General features: G+C 37.3%; 1 protein-coding gene across 1 annotated transcript in view; it reads right to left on the reverse strand.

Moving 5' to 3' along the window:
* Positions 1-14618, reverse strand: part of tead1a (TEA domain family member 1a) — a 47480-nt gene that overhangs the window by 5682 nt on the left and 27180 nt on the right. The window contains exons 4-11 of the mRNA XM_028045059.1: positions 14303-14365; positions 11840-11971; positions 11581-11630; positions 9794-9855; positions 8700-8827; positions 7152-7325; positions 2109-2249; positions 1314-1466 (exon numbers count right to left, since the gene is read on the reverse strand). Coding sequence (XP_027900860.1) covers positions 1314-1466; positions 2109-2249; positions 7152-7325; positions 8700-8827; positions 9794-9855; positions 11581-11630; positions 11840-11971; positions 14303-14365 — 903 coding nt within the window. The remainder of the gene's footprint in view (positions 1-1313; positions 1467-2108; positions 2250-7151; positions 7326-8699; positions 8828-9793; positions 9856-11580; positions 11631-11839; positions 11972-14302; positions 14366-14618) is intronic.

Raw genomic sequence — 14618 nt, forward strand, 5'->3', positions numbered from 1 at the left:
GCCCTTCAGTAATAATTAGATTTAAATAGAGATGATGGGCACATCGACTACCTGATGCAATAGTTCACACTACATGATTTTTTGCTCCTATTTTTCCCCATACGATTTCATAACCGATCATCCGTAGTGTGTGGTAGTGTGTGGTGTGTTATGGTAGATTGTCCTTGCAGCTCCGATCTAAATCAGGGTTTTCCCCAACAGGGAGCGTTAACGCAGCCTGTTGAATGTGACAGGTAGCCAATCAGAAAGCCTGGATTCTCCTCCGTGCTTTCTGAGGGGAAATTACTCGGGGAATCCCAAACAGCTGACACAGGGCAACCTGAAGTCCAGCTTACATTGGAGATGATATGTGGAAACAATATTAATGTTTATTCAACATTTCATGCAAAGAATACAGAAATGACAAGAGGAGGAGTTGGAGCTAAATTGCTACCGCAGTTGATAAACCCGGTAACTTTTCAGCTGTTCTTCGTTAACGTGACGTAAATAGGTTATAATGATTTTCATTCAGTCAAGACTTTACGCTGACACTAGCCACATGCATTGCAGGTAGATTGTAGTAAAGCATTGATTAATGCCTGGTTTTAAAATTAGTTCACTGGACTTGTAACCATTATTTTGTGCCCAATGTTGGACACCACACAGCAGGATCTAACCCGATCGAACCGATATACCTAGGATTTCTGTGGGCTAATGTGTGATCTCTCAGGTTTTGAAAATGGGCCGACAATCCAATCGTGTAGTCTGCGCTGGGCTTTACACTAAGGAAAGGAGGAAGGAGGGTCAGTGGAGAGCACCGGAGTTGAGCCTTTTTTTCATTCAGTGTCATTAACAGAAAGAGAAAAAGGACGGAAGAGACGATAATTAAAATGAGGTCGATAGTTTTAACTTATTGTGCGATTAATTGATTTATTGTTTATCGTGACAGGCCTATTGCTACGCATTATGCATGTAAAAATGCCAGACATTTTCAGAGTCCTCAGTCATTTTTGATCATTTCAGAGTAGAAAAATTTGCCATAAATTGACGGCAGATGTTAGATCGGGAGGAAATTAATATGAAATTTATTCCAATGAGGAGTATGTGTCAGCTTCTGACGGGAACAGTGTAATTGGGCAAGCTAGATATTCACTTACTGAAATATATCAAAAATTATTACATAAAAATTACACATTTAAAGTATATATATATATATATATATATATATATATATATATATATATATATATATATATATATATATATATATATATAAATAATTAATGGTTTTACTTTCTTAAAGCAGAAAGGTGTTTAATCATTGTTGCCCTCACCAGCAGAATTGTGAAGTTCTCCAGTACGCTGTTCATCATGTATTTCTCTGGCAGGTGCTTCAGCTTGTGGATAAAGTTGATCATGTATTCACACATGGGAGAGCGACTGATTCTGTAGACAAATCGTCCATTTTCAAACGTGGCATACTCCGTCTGTTAGACAGCGGGGAGGGAACAGGGTTAGGGTGATTTCTCTCTCTTAATTTTACCTGTCACTTCCATCTATGCTCTTCTGAATGGTGCACATCAGTCCCAAATCATTTGGGGAAAATCATCCGAACGCCTGTATTTCTAAAGTTCCAATTGTGAACGAAACAGTTTGGCCAATTAAAGAAAACATTTTCATCGAAGGTGTCAGGCTATGTTTAGGTATTTTTAACAGAAAAACTGGATGAAAACACAGGTGATGGTATGCATGACTGAGTGTGTATGTATAGGAAAAACCTTACATCAGCAAATATGGGAAATGTTTCTTGGTTTATCTGAAAGCCAAATTACCTGGATGAATAATATGTTATTGTTTTTTATTCTATAACAGCTCATCATTCTGCCAAAATGTAAAATTGGTATAAACCCCAAAATGCTTTGATCATTTTGTTCACTTATCAGTAAAAATACAAAAATATGCTTTGAACAAGGAGAATTACAAATAATAACTCCATAACCCAATAAAAAAAAACATTCACAACTTTGCCTAAATGTAATTATTTTCACTTCACTACTCTATAATCAAGTTTGATAAAAAAAAATACATCAACGGTATGTTTTAAAAAAAACACTTGCAGTCCTACTCACCTCCACTTTCTCGACCACCTGCTTGCCGAAGGAGCAGACCTTTGTGGAGCAGCTGATGGTCATGCTTTCTGAGCTCTCGTACTGGCTGGTCACCCCATAGAAGGCTGCAGAGTCATCCTGTACGCTGTAATTAAGATCCGCCTGAAGACAACACACACACCCAAAATAGGTAAAACATAAGGATGTTGCAGGAATTCATCTAAAAACTCCTAGAAGATGATAAAATGCGACATCAGCACTGCCGCATTTCTAAGAGTAAGAAAACAGTGCCCTCTGGTGGGAAAAATGTCCCTGCATTTTCTTGGAATTGAACCACCCAGTAGTACTGTAACTCAGTGAAGTGTCCTGTCATTCATGTAACTAATTGATATAGTCATTTTTTATGTCATGGAAATTAGGAGAAAATTTTAATTTTATAGCTCAAGTTTCAAGAGTTTTCTTTTTATTTATTAAATTTTTTTTTACAGGTTTTGAGAAATTGTGAAATGTTTAGCAACACCTTCCAAAAGGGAAAACAAAAGGTTCCTTGCAGAAACTAAAGCACTATAACTTTAAGAGGCAACAAAAAAATATTTCAACTGAGACGATGAAGCTCAACACTTTTCAAAAGCCTGCGGAAACTTTGTTAATTTATTGTTGGCGTTAACACAATATCTGTATTCATAATTCTGTTACTAAAGAAGAAAAATGTTTAATCAGAGCAGCGAGAACACGCTGTACCTGGATTACAGGTCGGGAGACGTGGGAAGGGTTTGTCCCTTTTTGTAATGAGTTCTCTAAGGAGCACTGAGCGTCTCTGAGCTGTGAGCAAACACACACAAATGCACAAACACCATATGCTACACCACCAACATGTACAGCAGTCATCCATGCACACACACACACACACCAAGATCAAACTGAGCTCTGTTAAAGCAGCAGATTATCAGAAACATGCTCCATTGTGGTAGATCTGAGAGCTTTTTAATTAAATTCAGAGAGGAGGCTCTCAACATAATGCACAAACTCGCTCTTTGTTTGAGTATATCTCATCAGTTCTGCTCTTATTGTACACCGAGTCCACTTCACTACTCTGCAGGTTTCTGCCCTCCTATCTTTGAATTCTGCTGACCAACAGCTTTGCCATCCATGCACAGCGGGGATTCTCCTGTCAAAGTTTTCTAGCAGCAGCCAGGAAGACGGAGGCTATTTGCTTTGAATTTGTCTCTAAGTGTTTTTTGTTTTTTGTGCCTGTTGCTGAGGTTTTACCAAAAAACTAAGCAATAAAACTGAGAATATTTAAATAAATTAACTGAAAGGTATTTATTGGCTTTTTAAGTTAAAGCAAAATGACATTTTCCAAAAGCAAACAGGGCTGTCATCATTTCTAAATATTGTCCTCCCGTTTAATAAGTCTATTTTCTAAATGTTTTGTTTTCCATACAACTCAGATGTCTGCTGAGGTTTGAACTGATGATGTTGCTGTGGTATTTCATTGGCCTGTGGAAATGTTTCAACATTGAGAGCAAGTGATATAGATTACCATAGCAACAGGTTGATGTTTTCTTTACATCTACAGTACTGCCACAAACTGGATTGGAGCAGTTTTAGATTTTCTTTTCAGATTTCTCTTTAGGATTTTGATTGTTATTTTTTAAATGAAGTCAGGTTTTTTGAAAATTATTTTATTTAGGGCAACATAGGGAGTTTTAGCAGCCTAATTTCCACATTCAGAATGGTGATGTTTTTCAATTTTCTTGTACATCTAAACAGCCATATTGTGATCCTTTTAGTATAATTTCAGTGTTCTGGAGTTGATCATTGTTTTTGTAATGAAAAATAAAACATAGTGCTTGATGTCAAAGAACTAATCTGGTTAGACAGCTGTGGCTACAATGTAGCTTACCACTGTCAAGAGTGTGCGCGTGAATGGGAAAAGTTGAAGGCAAGGTTTTGTTAGGAATCGACTCGTTTCAAACGGTTCAGTTTGAGAGTTGTCTTTGTGGCCGTTATTATGAAGCCGAAATAAATGGTTTTGTTTTTTTTAACAAACCATTAAACAGCCCATTATTTATAAATCTCCCTTGTAAAAAAATTTTATGCGTTTTAACAGGTGAAGCTAATTTCTGCCAAAGCTGGAGACTGTGGCTCAGACTCGCTGCTATTCAGTTGTATACACTACAACAAACACACCTGAATCAGATGAATGGCTCATTACCAGGCCTCTGTAGAGCTGAATGATGTGCTGATGAAGACATTCAGGCATTTGACTCAGGTGTGTTGGAGAAGGGATGCATGTAAAAGTTGCAGGATGGAAACTCTGGGGAACTGGACTTGGGCACCTCCATGGTAACGCAAAAAAGACAAAAACTAATGATTTATTCAAATGATCTACACTCACCAACTCACCCCTGATTACATGACACAAACATTGTTCCTGAGACCTCAGTCTCAGACATTGTGTTGGAGTTGAATTGAGACTTTGAAGCACGAGTCTATATAAAGTCTAAAGTTTGTTTTTGTGAATTAAGTGTGATACAAGCCCACGTTACCCCGATTAGACTCGTTAGGATCTAGAACAATTTAATGTCATCTCCAAAAAATGACACTGCTATTCACATCACACAACAAAATTCTAACTGTAAACAACATTACAGTTGGAATACAGTAAATCCATCCTAATGTATGTGAAAGATTTATGTTGTCATTCAGTGACTTAAAGTGCAATACCTCTGATGGTCCCTAGGGGCTAGCTGCAATAGACTCCCCTTCTCTTTCATGAAATGGTGAATCAATAGATGTTTCCCATGAGCTAGTACGGTTTCATTAGCTGAACTCATTCCTTATAATTGGTGTTCTGGTGGCAAGCAGAGTTAAACTAGGGGACGACCTCATGGTGGCTGCTTAGTCTTTCTAACACCTTAATCTGTTTACTGCACTCATTGGATACTACAATGCCATTAATGAGTTCAGCAATTATTTGTTTCCATGTCAACTAATCATCAGCTGGTGAAGATGCTAATACTACTTTAGATTTTGTTTTTAAAGTCTGAGCTGGGAGTGATGTCACTCCTAATTTGTCAATGTCAAATTTATTTATATAGCACTTTTAAAAAAGGTGTAAAACTGCACCAAAGCGATTACAAGAACGACAATAACACAAATTGATAAAACCATAATTTCAGAGAATTCTAGTTGCAAGAACTATTATCAATGCAAGCCTATAAAATATTACCCAGTCTTATGAGTTTTGACGTCACCCACAACACGCAGAGTGTATGATCACAATGGGGTGTAAGCAAGATGAAAGCATGGATCCACCCTACCTTATATTAATGGTTCATGTTGGAGGTAGGGATGAGGGTGGATGTTTTGTGTACACATGTTGGACCCCTTAGTGCAAGGGGCATAACCGTCATCAGTTTTGTTGCTGAACTTGTGCATAAAATTGAGCATATTCTAATGGCCACATCCAGTAGGGTAATGCACAATATCGCAGATTTTAAAACAAAACCTGCAACTATACTCTATATCAAAGTTTGTAAAACACAATGGCAAATACATCCATTTACTTATCAATATAATAAATGCAGTAGTCATTTTGGATCTTGGTAGGTATGTCTTGGTATTTGCATAGTTGTCAATTTTACCGAGCTTTGGAGCCCAGAAATGATAACTTGTGAGTAGAAATGAAGCGACTGACCCTGGTCCCCAATGTACACTGTCCTGCATGTTCCAATGTATCATGTCAATAGAGATAAATGACCTCATTTGCTTATCAAGTTCTGAAGACGCAAGTTAATATTCCATCAAATTACAGCAGTTTTACTGAGATACATGCTCGCTCAGGAAGACTGATTGCTAAGTCAACAACTTAATGCAGTCACCTGTCCACTGTCACCAGATACTTGCTCAGGAGCAGAAAATGCAGCAAAGTCAATGACTTGGCAATCCACTGGATCTTCTTAGATACATTTTTGTTAATTGAGAAAATAGGCTGAATGTATTGTTACTCTGATGCAATCATTATCTAACTGGAATCTATGTAGCTGAATTTCACTATCTAAATGTTTACATGTTGTTGGATTGATTGATTATATGTTTCTTTATAACTGGAGATTAACTTTCATGAAGTGCCTGTAGATGACATTTGTTGTAAACTGGCACTAAATACATAAACTGAAATAAACATAGCTAGAGTTCATCTCAGTCTTTCTTAGATCTCATTAAGAAAGCCGAGGGTTCTGTGTGCATCCATAGAGTTTTGTAGCTGTTACAGAATTTAAGACTGCATGAGAGAAAAGTACCTGGAATTTAAAAAACTTGACCTTTTATTTATCTAGGCATAACTTTTTATGCATCAAACACAATGACATTATCTTGTCTCAAGGTTCTGGGACTTCATTTGTTCTAATATATTCTGTACAGAAGAGCAATAATATATTCAACCCAACCTTGAACATCTACCTGTTCTTCCCGTCACTATTACAAAGTTAAGAAATGCCATGTATATGCTAATATGGGGCTATGTGTTTTCTGGTGGCGTATATAAAATATGAAGCCTGTCAGTTCTTTCACTTGTTAAACTTGGTTTGCAGAAGGCAACCCGCTGTGTCACAGCTGTCATAGATGAGTTATTTTGAGGGCAAAATTCTTGAAAGTTTTATAAATTGGCCTGAAGCGTTTGGAGAAAGAACAACGAAGTGAGAAACATACTTTAAACACACACGCGCGCACACACACAGGAGGGTAGAGGCAGAGCAACCTCTGAGTCAGGAGGTGAGCAGGTGTTCAAACAAAGCGACTGAGCTTTCATCAACCCACCACCTCTATATCCCAGGTGGAAAGACACAGCACACACAAGTACACCCGCCTACGCATACACACACACACCCCCGCACACACACACCTGGAAGTGCAGACAAAGACAAACCTGCATGGAAAAGTACGGCGCACTTACAAAGGTAATTTGCATTTGGGAAATTTAAAAAAAAATACTCTTAGTACAGAAATATTTTATTTTAAAAAGTTGTATCGTAAAAACAAATTAGCAAATTTATTTACCCAGAACTTGATCAGGTAGAATGCGTTCTGTGGGCCCTTGCTGAAAAGCTCTTTAAGACCTCCCTTCTTCTCGGGGAACTTGTCGTAGATTTGCCTGATGTCCACACACTCCAGCAGGGGGTCGCTGTAGCTCGGGTTGCTCTGGCTGATGTGCACAAACAGGTGCTTGTTGTACTGCAAAAAGGATATAGATAAATCAAGAGTTGGAAAAATAAATTTAACATCCTCACATCCATTGTTTCTCTACATTTTCTCTGTAACATGGGCGTGAGTCACATCAGTATGAATGTTAACATTTTAGCAATGAATATGTTTCAAGGTTGTGAATTTTACACATGTGGGCGATGATAAAGATTAAAAAGTCTGGTAATGGTGATCTGTTAGGAAAAAACTTGTGATATAACAATGAATTGATCCAGGTTTAGATCACTGACCAATTGATCCAACCTCAAGTGACAATTGCGAGTCACCTCAGGTCTGACCAGCAGTCAATTTCACTAGTAAAGTAAATTGTTTTTGCCACATCAACACAGAAGTTGCTCAAACCAAATTTAAAGCATCACTTCCAAGACTTTTTCCAAATGTTTCCAGACCAATCAGATGTTAGCAAAATCTCACTACTCTCACTCTTTAATTTGTTTTCCATGAAATTTCAGAGAAAAAATTATACCAATTAGAGTTCCTTGTATTATATTGAGCGTATAAATTACCCCTCCCCTGTACGTTGCTGTACACTGTCAGGCAGCTGACTGAGAAGAAGACTAATCTATATTTCCCTCTATTTTAAGAAAGAGGAAAATTTGGTTTGGAAATATTTTCAGTGGCAAAAAACACCAACAGCCATGATGTGCAAAATAAAAGGAGTGCCACCTATCATTTTTATGAAAGACACACTGTTAAAAAAAACAATTGACAAGCCCTGATGACTGTATTCTGCCGTGTTTTTGTGTTAGAATGATCATTCTGATTCTGATCAAGAATGATCTGTTTTGTAAAATTTGAAGACATGACAAGTGAATTTGAGTTTGAAAAGTTTTAAACTATGAATAAAAATCCGAGACGTTTGCCAAACTAATAGAGGCTAGTCATAGATTTTAGTTCCATTGTGACGTGGTCTGCCTTTAAGGACGCTTCTAGCTCCATCTATTTACAGTAGAATAAATCATGCAGGGAAGGTGACGCCGCTGCACAATAGAATCCATTTCAAAGCCATTGTAGAACATTTTTATGTACTGTCCAAACAGAAAGCAACAAGATGAATGCCAGCTGTCCGTGAGCCCAAGGTAGAAAAATGACAATGAGTCCCCGATGTGGCAAGATGACAGATAGGCTGAGCAGACGGAGAGATAGAGCTTTACAAAGGTTATTCATACAAGGAGACACACAAAGGGCTTTAATGCCGTTCTCTGCTGTAGGGTTATCTGTCATCTCTGTTTATAGGACAATAGGGAGTGCTTATTGTAGACTGCTGTCTGTGTGTGTGTGCGTGCGTGCATGCGTGCGTGCGCGCTGGTGTGTGTGTGTGTGTGTGTGTGTGTGTGTACTCACGGCTTCCTGATCCCTCTGTGTCTCTAAGAAAGATGAAAACTCCACCAGTCGTAGTTTGGTGGTGCCGATGGATCGCCCCTGCCATGCTGGCTCTCTGTGTATTTGGGCTGCAGCAGCAGGCTCGTAGGCTGACCAAAACACACCAAAAAACACAGTTACAAACCCAAATCAACACTATCATGGCGCACTGTCACAAAATATTTCTGAATCTTTTGCTTTTTCCTCTGCTGTGCTTAGCTACTTTTTTTTACTGGATGGAGTCATTTAATGAGAAAGTGCACTATTAAATTTATGTACTCTTTATTTTCCACACCGTATAGAAACTGAAGCTCACAATGATTGACTTGTATTTAAGATAGGAACTTTGAAAGCTGTTTCTCTTAAAATATGTTCTCATTTACATGAGTTGTTGATAAATTTTTTTAATATTATTAATCTGGAGATCTTAACTACAAAAAAAAGACTGTCTAAATGTTTGTATATCCTGTTGTGGTTGCTCAACTGCAGCGGTTGCCAAATCACACTTAAACATTTAATGTCATGAAAACATTTACTTTTATGTATAATGCTGGTTGAAATCTTTCTAAAACGAGTTTAAAACATTAGTTGGGAGTCAAAAACAGTACGTAATTATTAAAATTAATTTATTTGAGTGTTCTCTTGTCCACAGTTCACCAAAACAAATGTGAAATTAATCTAAAAATACCGGTACATTAGGATTCATAAATCATTTAAAAATATGTCAACATTTCATTCATGGTGAATAATGAAACAAATAGTCCAAATAAATGTTTGAATTTGGAAATTCTGGTTGAGGTGGCAATATCATGTTTAAATAAATTTAAAACAAATGTATTACTTTTAAATACATTTTCTAAGAGTAAGCGTAGAGCTCATAAATTATGAGAAAAGTCAGTTTGACATCGTATCCCTCTTTTCGACCTGCTTTGCGAGACAAGGACGGTAGTACAAGGGACCCATGTGCCTTGGCAGTCAAAGACCACCCTGTGGTGAGGAAACATCATAAATGGCAGGAGAGAGAGCTGACGGTCTGCTTTACAGAAAGAAGATAATTGTCCCATGGTCCCTCTCACCTGCGATTGTGGTGGTCCCTGCTGTCTGCACAGGGTAGGCCTGCTGGGAGAACGGCTTGATGCTGAGAGATTCAGAGAAACACACAAGAACACATTACACACACGCCGCACACACTAAAAACAGACTGGAAGAAAAAGAGACAGTGGGACCAGCCTTTTTGTACTTGCATTATACAAAAAAAGTTTTCTGCTCTCTGTCTTGTATGAACCAAAGCAGGAGCGAAGAGGTCAAGAGCAGCCCCGTGTTCAATGAAAGCTCTACAGCCACAATTGCTACCATTATTATTAGATCCAATAGTACAACAAGCAGTGAAATACTATGAGTTATATTAACAGACATTAAAGCAAGAGAAGGAAACAGCAGGAGGCAGGGTTTAAAATGTTCACCTAATTTTAAACTCAACAGGTGGTCTTCAAGTTGGCATTGACTAGGCAATCAGTGTTTGCCAATATGATGGCAGACAGATTCAACGCATCAGTCGTGTGAATTAATCAAATTAATTGTTTCTGAATCATAAGCTGGGATAATCATGCAGATACAGTCTGATTATAGATTCAGATGCATAATAAATTAAATTGAAGTCTTTGATGTTTTTCATCTCCAGAAAAAAGGCACTCTTCTCCATATCTTCATAGAGCAAAATCACATTGATGCCCTCGGAGAATTCACAATGCTATTTTGTATTGATGAAAAAGAAAAAGCAAATTAGAGATGTTGAAAGTAGCTCCAACTGAAATATGTTGTTAGTGATGAGGAGCTAAGACCAAATAATTTCCACCTCTGGTTAAATTTATATTTAAAGTAACATTTTAATTCTACCACCATTTTCTTTTCTGACTGAAAATGCTATTAATATTTCAGAGTGTCCCAGCCAGACAGACTTGGAGCTCATCACCAAAGATGAATCCTTAGTTTGAATTAAAACTAGGCTGTAATGGCTCTAATAAAAGGCTATTTAGGAGAATGATATAAATACATTTCAGTATGCTATTGTTCAACTAACAAAACAAAAATCTAAATGATCTTTTTTTTTTTTTCAAACTTGACATACATTGTTCGGTTAGAATTTTTAGAGATGCCTGTCAGACATCCCATCAGAAAAAAAAAACATCTTCATTGAATAAGATTGTTTAAATCTAGATTTCAAGAAGATTCAAGGGTGAACATATAGTCTGCTGACATTTGGGTGTTTGGATTTTGAAAAAGTGACATCACCAAACAGTAATATTAATATCTCTTTAAAGCTGGAGCACACTGAGTATGATGGCACAAATCAATGCAACAATGGAAAATTACCTACAAACCTGAAGTACAGTTACCTTGAAATATATAAAGGTCACAATGAACCTCATGGGTTTTTTGGGTTTTTTTTTTTTTGTCTATGCGGATTTCTGTCAACATGCAGTGTATAAACCTGTTGCATTCACTGACACTTTTTTCAGCCTTACAAAATGAAGGCTAACAGTTCTTGTTTAGATTTTAGTCTCTTCTATTTAACTAAAACATTTGGGAATATGCCTCATGTCTATTTACCTCTGTTACATTTTTTAGCCTTCATTCTGCCAACCTGATTTTGTAGAAAAAGAAAATAATAATAAAACTACATGATGGAATAAAATAGATATACTACTTGATAACAAAATGTTAATTTCTTTTTTTTTCTTTAATTAATTTTCAACAAGTGAAATTTAAGAACCCGAAAACATGAGAATTTACTGGAAGGACCAATGAGCAGCTGTATTTACAGTAACGAGTTAGATAAGAAGGCATTAGAAATGTGACTCACTCTTCTGTGGTGGAGCTGGACTGCCCTCCTGGAATCATCCCCTGCCACAGCTGAAAATAAATTCACGTATTAATATACCACACGGTTAATGCGAACTGCAAATGCAAAACAATGTGCTTGTTCCTCGGTGTAACTACGCATGTGTGGCTAATAGATTATTCAGACAAACTGCTTCATTGTCATTCCTGTCCCAGGCCACGTATTTATTTGTTGAGGACAAATGCAAGCGTGTCTCTGTGTAAGCGTGTGCGTGTTGTACCTGAGCGTTGCCGGGGAAGCTGGCTCGCACTATTCCAGGCAGCAGCTTGCTGTGTATGGCGGTGGCTGAGACGATCTGAGCCGAGGACATGGACGAGATGCTTTGCAGAGCTTTCTCCTTGGCATTCTGGTCCTGCACGCGAACACAGACATTAACACAATCATTATTGTGGGCGTGCATCGCACTCTGGACTCAATGGCTGCATAGTGTGTCATAAGAAGATGAGGGGGAGGGGGGGAACAAATATTCAGCAAAAAATTAAGTTCCACAAAAAAAGGTTGCAACAATCATAAATTGTGCAGTGAAGCTTAATGCAACACAGTAAAAACAGCTGTTGGAGCAAACAGTAACGAAAAGCATATCAGATATTTAACCTCAGGGTAAAAGCAGCATGGAACACAAAACAGCTGAATGAAACAGAATTAGAGGCACTGTGATAGCTGGAGAATCACTAATTGGCAGCTTCACTCAAGTTAATTGGCACAGAGAGAAAACTCCCCTCCTGGGAGAGATAATAATATTATAGAAGGTACTGAGATAGGAATCATGCTGGATTTTCAAGTTAAATACCAAGATCCAGATGTCGATTCTTTTATTATTTTTGTTCCAACTAATAATAAAAAAAAACATTTAATATGAAAGTTTAAGGAACTTATAGTTAAGTAGTAAGCCCTGAATTTTCTAATTATCACTCACTTGATGATAAAAGCAGGTTATTTTAAGGAAATAAAATAGTAATTTGACAAACACAAAGGATAAGTTTCCTTAGCTGAAAAAAAAGAATTGCTTTGTTTTATTTATTTATTTATTTATTTAATGAATCTTCAAGAATTCTTTTGAGTGGAATATAAGTGGAATTCAAGCTAGACTTTTTTTAACCTGTTTTATTGGAGACAAGGAAGCTCAATAATGATTTTATTTGATTTTATTTCCTTTATTTAAGCAGGTAAACCCCGTTGAGATCTAGATCACATTTTCAAGAGGGACTTGGGCAGAAGTCTGCAATTTTACATGGGTTTTGGATAACTTTACAATTGTGAATGTTCCGAATTTCCCTCAAATAATTCATCACAGTGAAGAGGATCAAATTTACATAAAAGTGTAAATAAATATATACATTTTTTTATTTTAAGTTTGAGTGTACAAAGACAACAATTGATTCCACTATGCATATGATAATCTGTTTTTGCAAAAGGAATAAGGTAAACAAATCAGCTTTTAAATGTCTTCTGGTTTATTGGCATGTGTTTTTTATTTTATTTTATTTTTTACAGTTCTGGGTCGTAACTTCATCCAGCTAAAAAAAGAAAACAGTTTCATATGCAAAATGTAACCCTATGGCATGCAGCTGCCACTACCATGTTTCACTCAGGGTATAGTAGTGTACGATTGGCAATGTACAGGTCATTTTTTATTCCAAGCTCCTTTTTTTAAATTGGGTCCAAATTGGACCCAAATGTTTATTTGGTTTCACTAGACCATAATACATTTTCCCACAGAATCATTAAAGATTTCAGTCTGGCCTGCATGTTTGTTTTTTTGTTGTTGTTGTTGTTTTTGTTTTGTTTTTATAAAGAAAGCTTCTACTTCACAAGCCGATTTTCTATACAGAGGACATAATAGATTGTTGTAGATCACATACGGTAATTACCACAAATCCCTACAGCTACTGGCTGCCTCCCCGACCACTTTATGCTTTCTTTTTTTTTAAATGTTGCATAATTCTCCCTTTTTGTAACATCAACAACATTTCATATTTTCTGAGCTTATTGATAGTGGTCTTTGCTGTACAGAAAACATATATAATGCTTTAGAGCTTAGAGTGAGTTTGTAGACTTTTAAAATCCAATGTCAAGTCAAGAAACATTTACTCTCGCTTTTAATAAGTCTTCCATCATTCATTTTATGACAGCAAACATCAGCTCAGAGTTTCCGGCTAGACTTCTCGGAAAACAAGCTCTCCTTTGTTGCTTTAAATAAAGTTAATTACAGTCAATGACAAGAAGGAAAGAAGGACAAGACAAGCAGGGTAAGAGATTAATAGACTAAGAGGTGGAGATGGTAAGAAGAGGGGAGGAGAGAGAATAGGAAGAACTGAATGAATGTAAGGAAAGAGAAGAATGGCAGGAAGAGGAGGAGGAGAAAACCCAAACAGGGGGTAATTAGACACCTAGGATACTGGAGTCACTGTGACAGGCATCCTTCCAGTCACAGTAAGGGACAAACACTGAATTTAGATTGTTCTTGCTTATTAAGGGAAAAGAAAGCTATGTGGGTTTGGTGCCTTTCCATCCTGTTCTTCCAATGCAGCCATCGAGACTGATCTTTACATATCAGCTGTTTTTCTTCCAAACAAACAGAACTTGTAAAACAACACTTACTGTGTAATAAAAGACATTGAACAGGAAATAAATTATCAAACAAGAAAGTTAATGGTACAGATTCCCATCAGCCTCCTCATACCTTTAGTTTGGACTGAAATTCCCTGGATTTTCTTCTGGCCAAGACCTGGATGTGACTGGATACCTGGCAAGGAGAGAAGGAGAGGAGAGAAGAGGAGGAAGGGAGGGTAGAGGGTGGAAAAGAGGAGTAAAGACCAAACAGAGAGTTGCCATGGTTATGAAAGGACTGTTGCTATACTAGAAGTATACACACAGACACACACTTCACACAATGCACTCCCCTGAGAAGAGTGAATAGACCCATCTATGCACATCTTTTGAGAGGACAGAAAGACACCTGAGAACAGGGGCCAAGATCTAGACTGTACTGCCATGTT

Source organism: Xiphophorus couchianus, chromosome 2 (genome assembly GCF_001444195.1).
Source record: "Xiphophorus couchianus chromosome 2, X_couchianus-1.0, whole genome shotgun sequence".
Classification (NCBI taxonomy): Eukaryota; Metazoa; Chordata; class Actinopteri; order Cyprinodontiformes; family Poeciliidae; genus Xiphophorus; species Xiphophorus couchianus.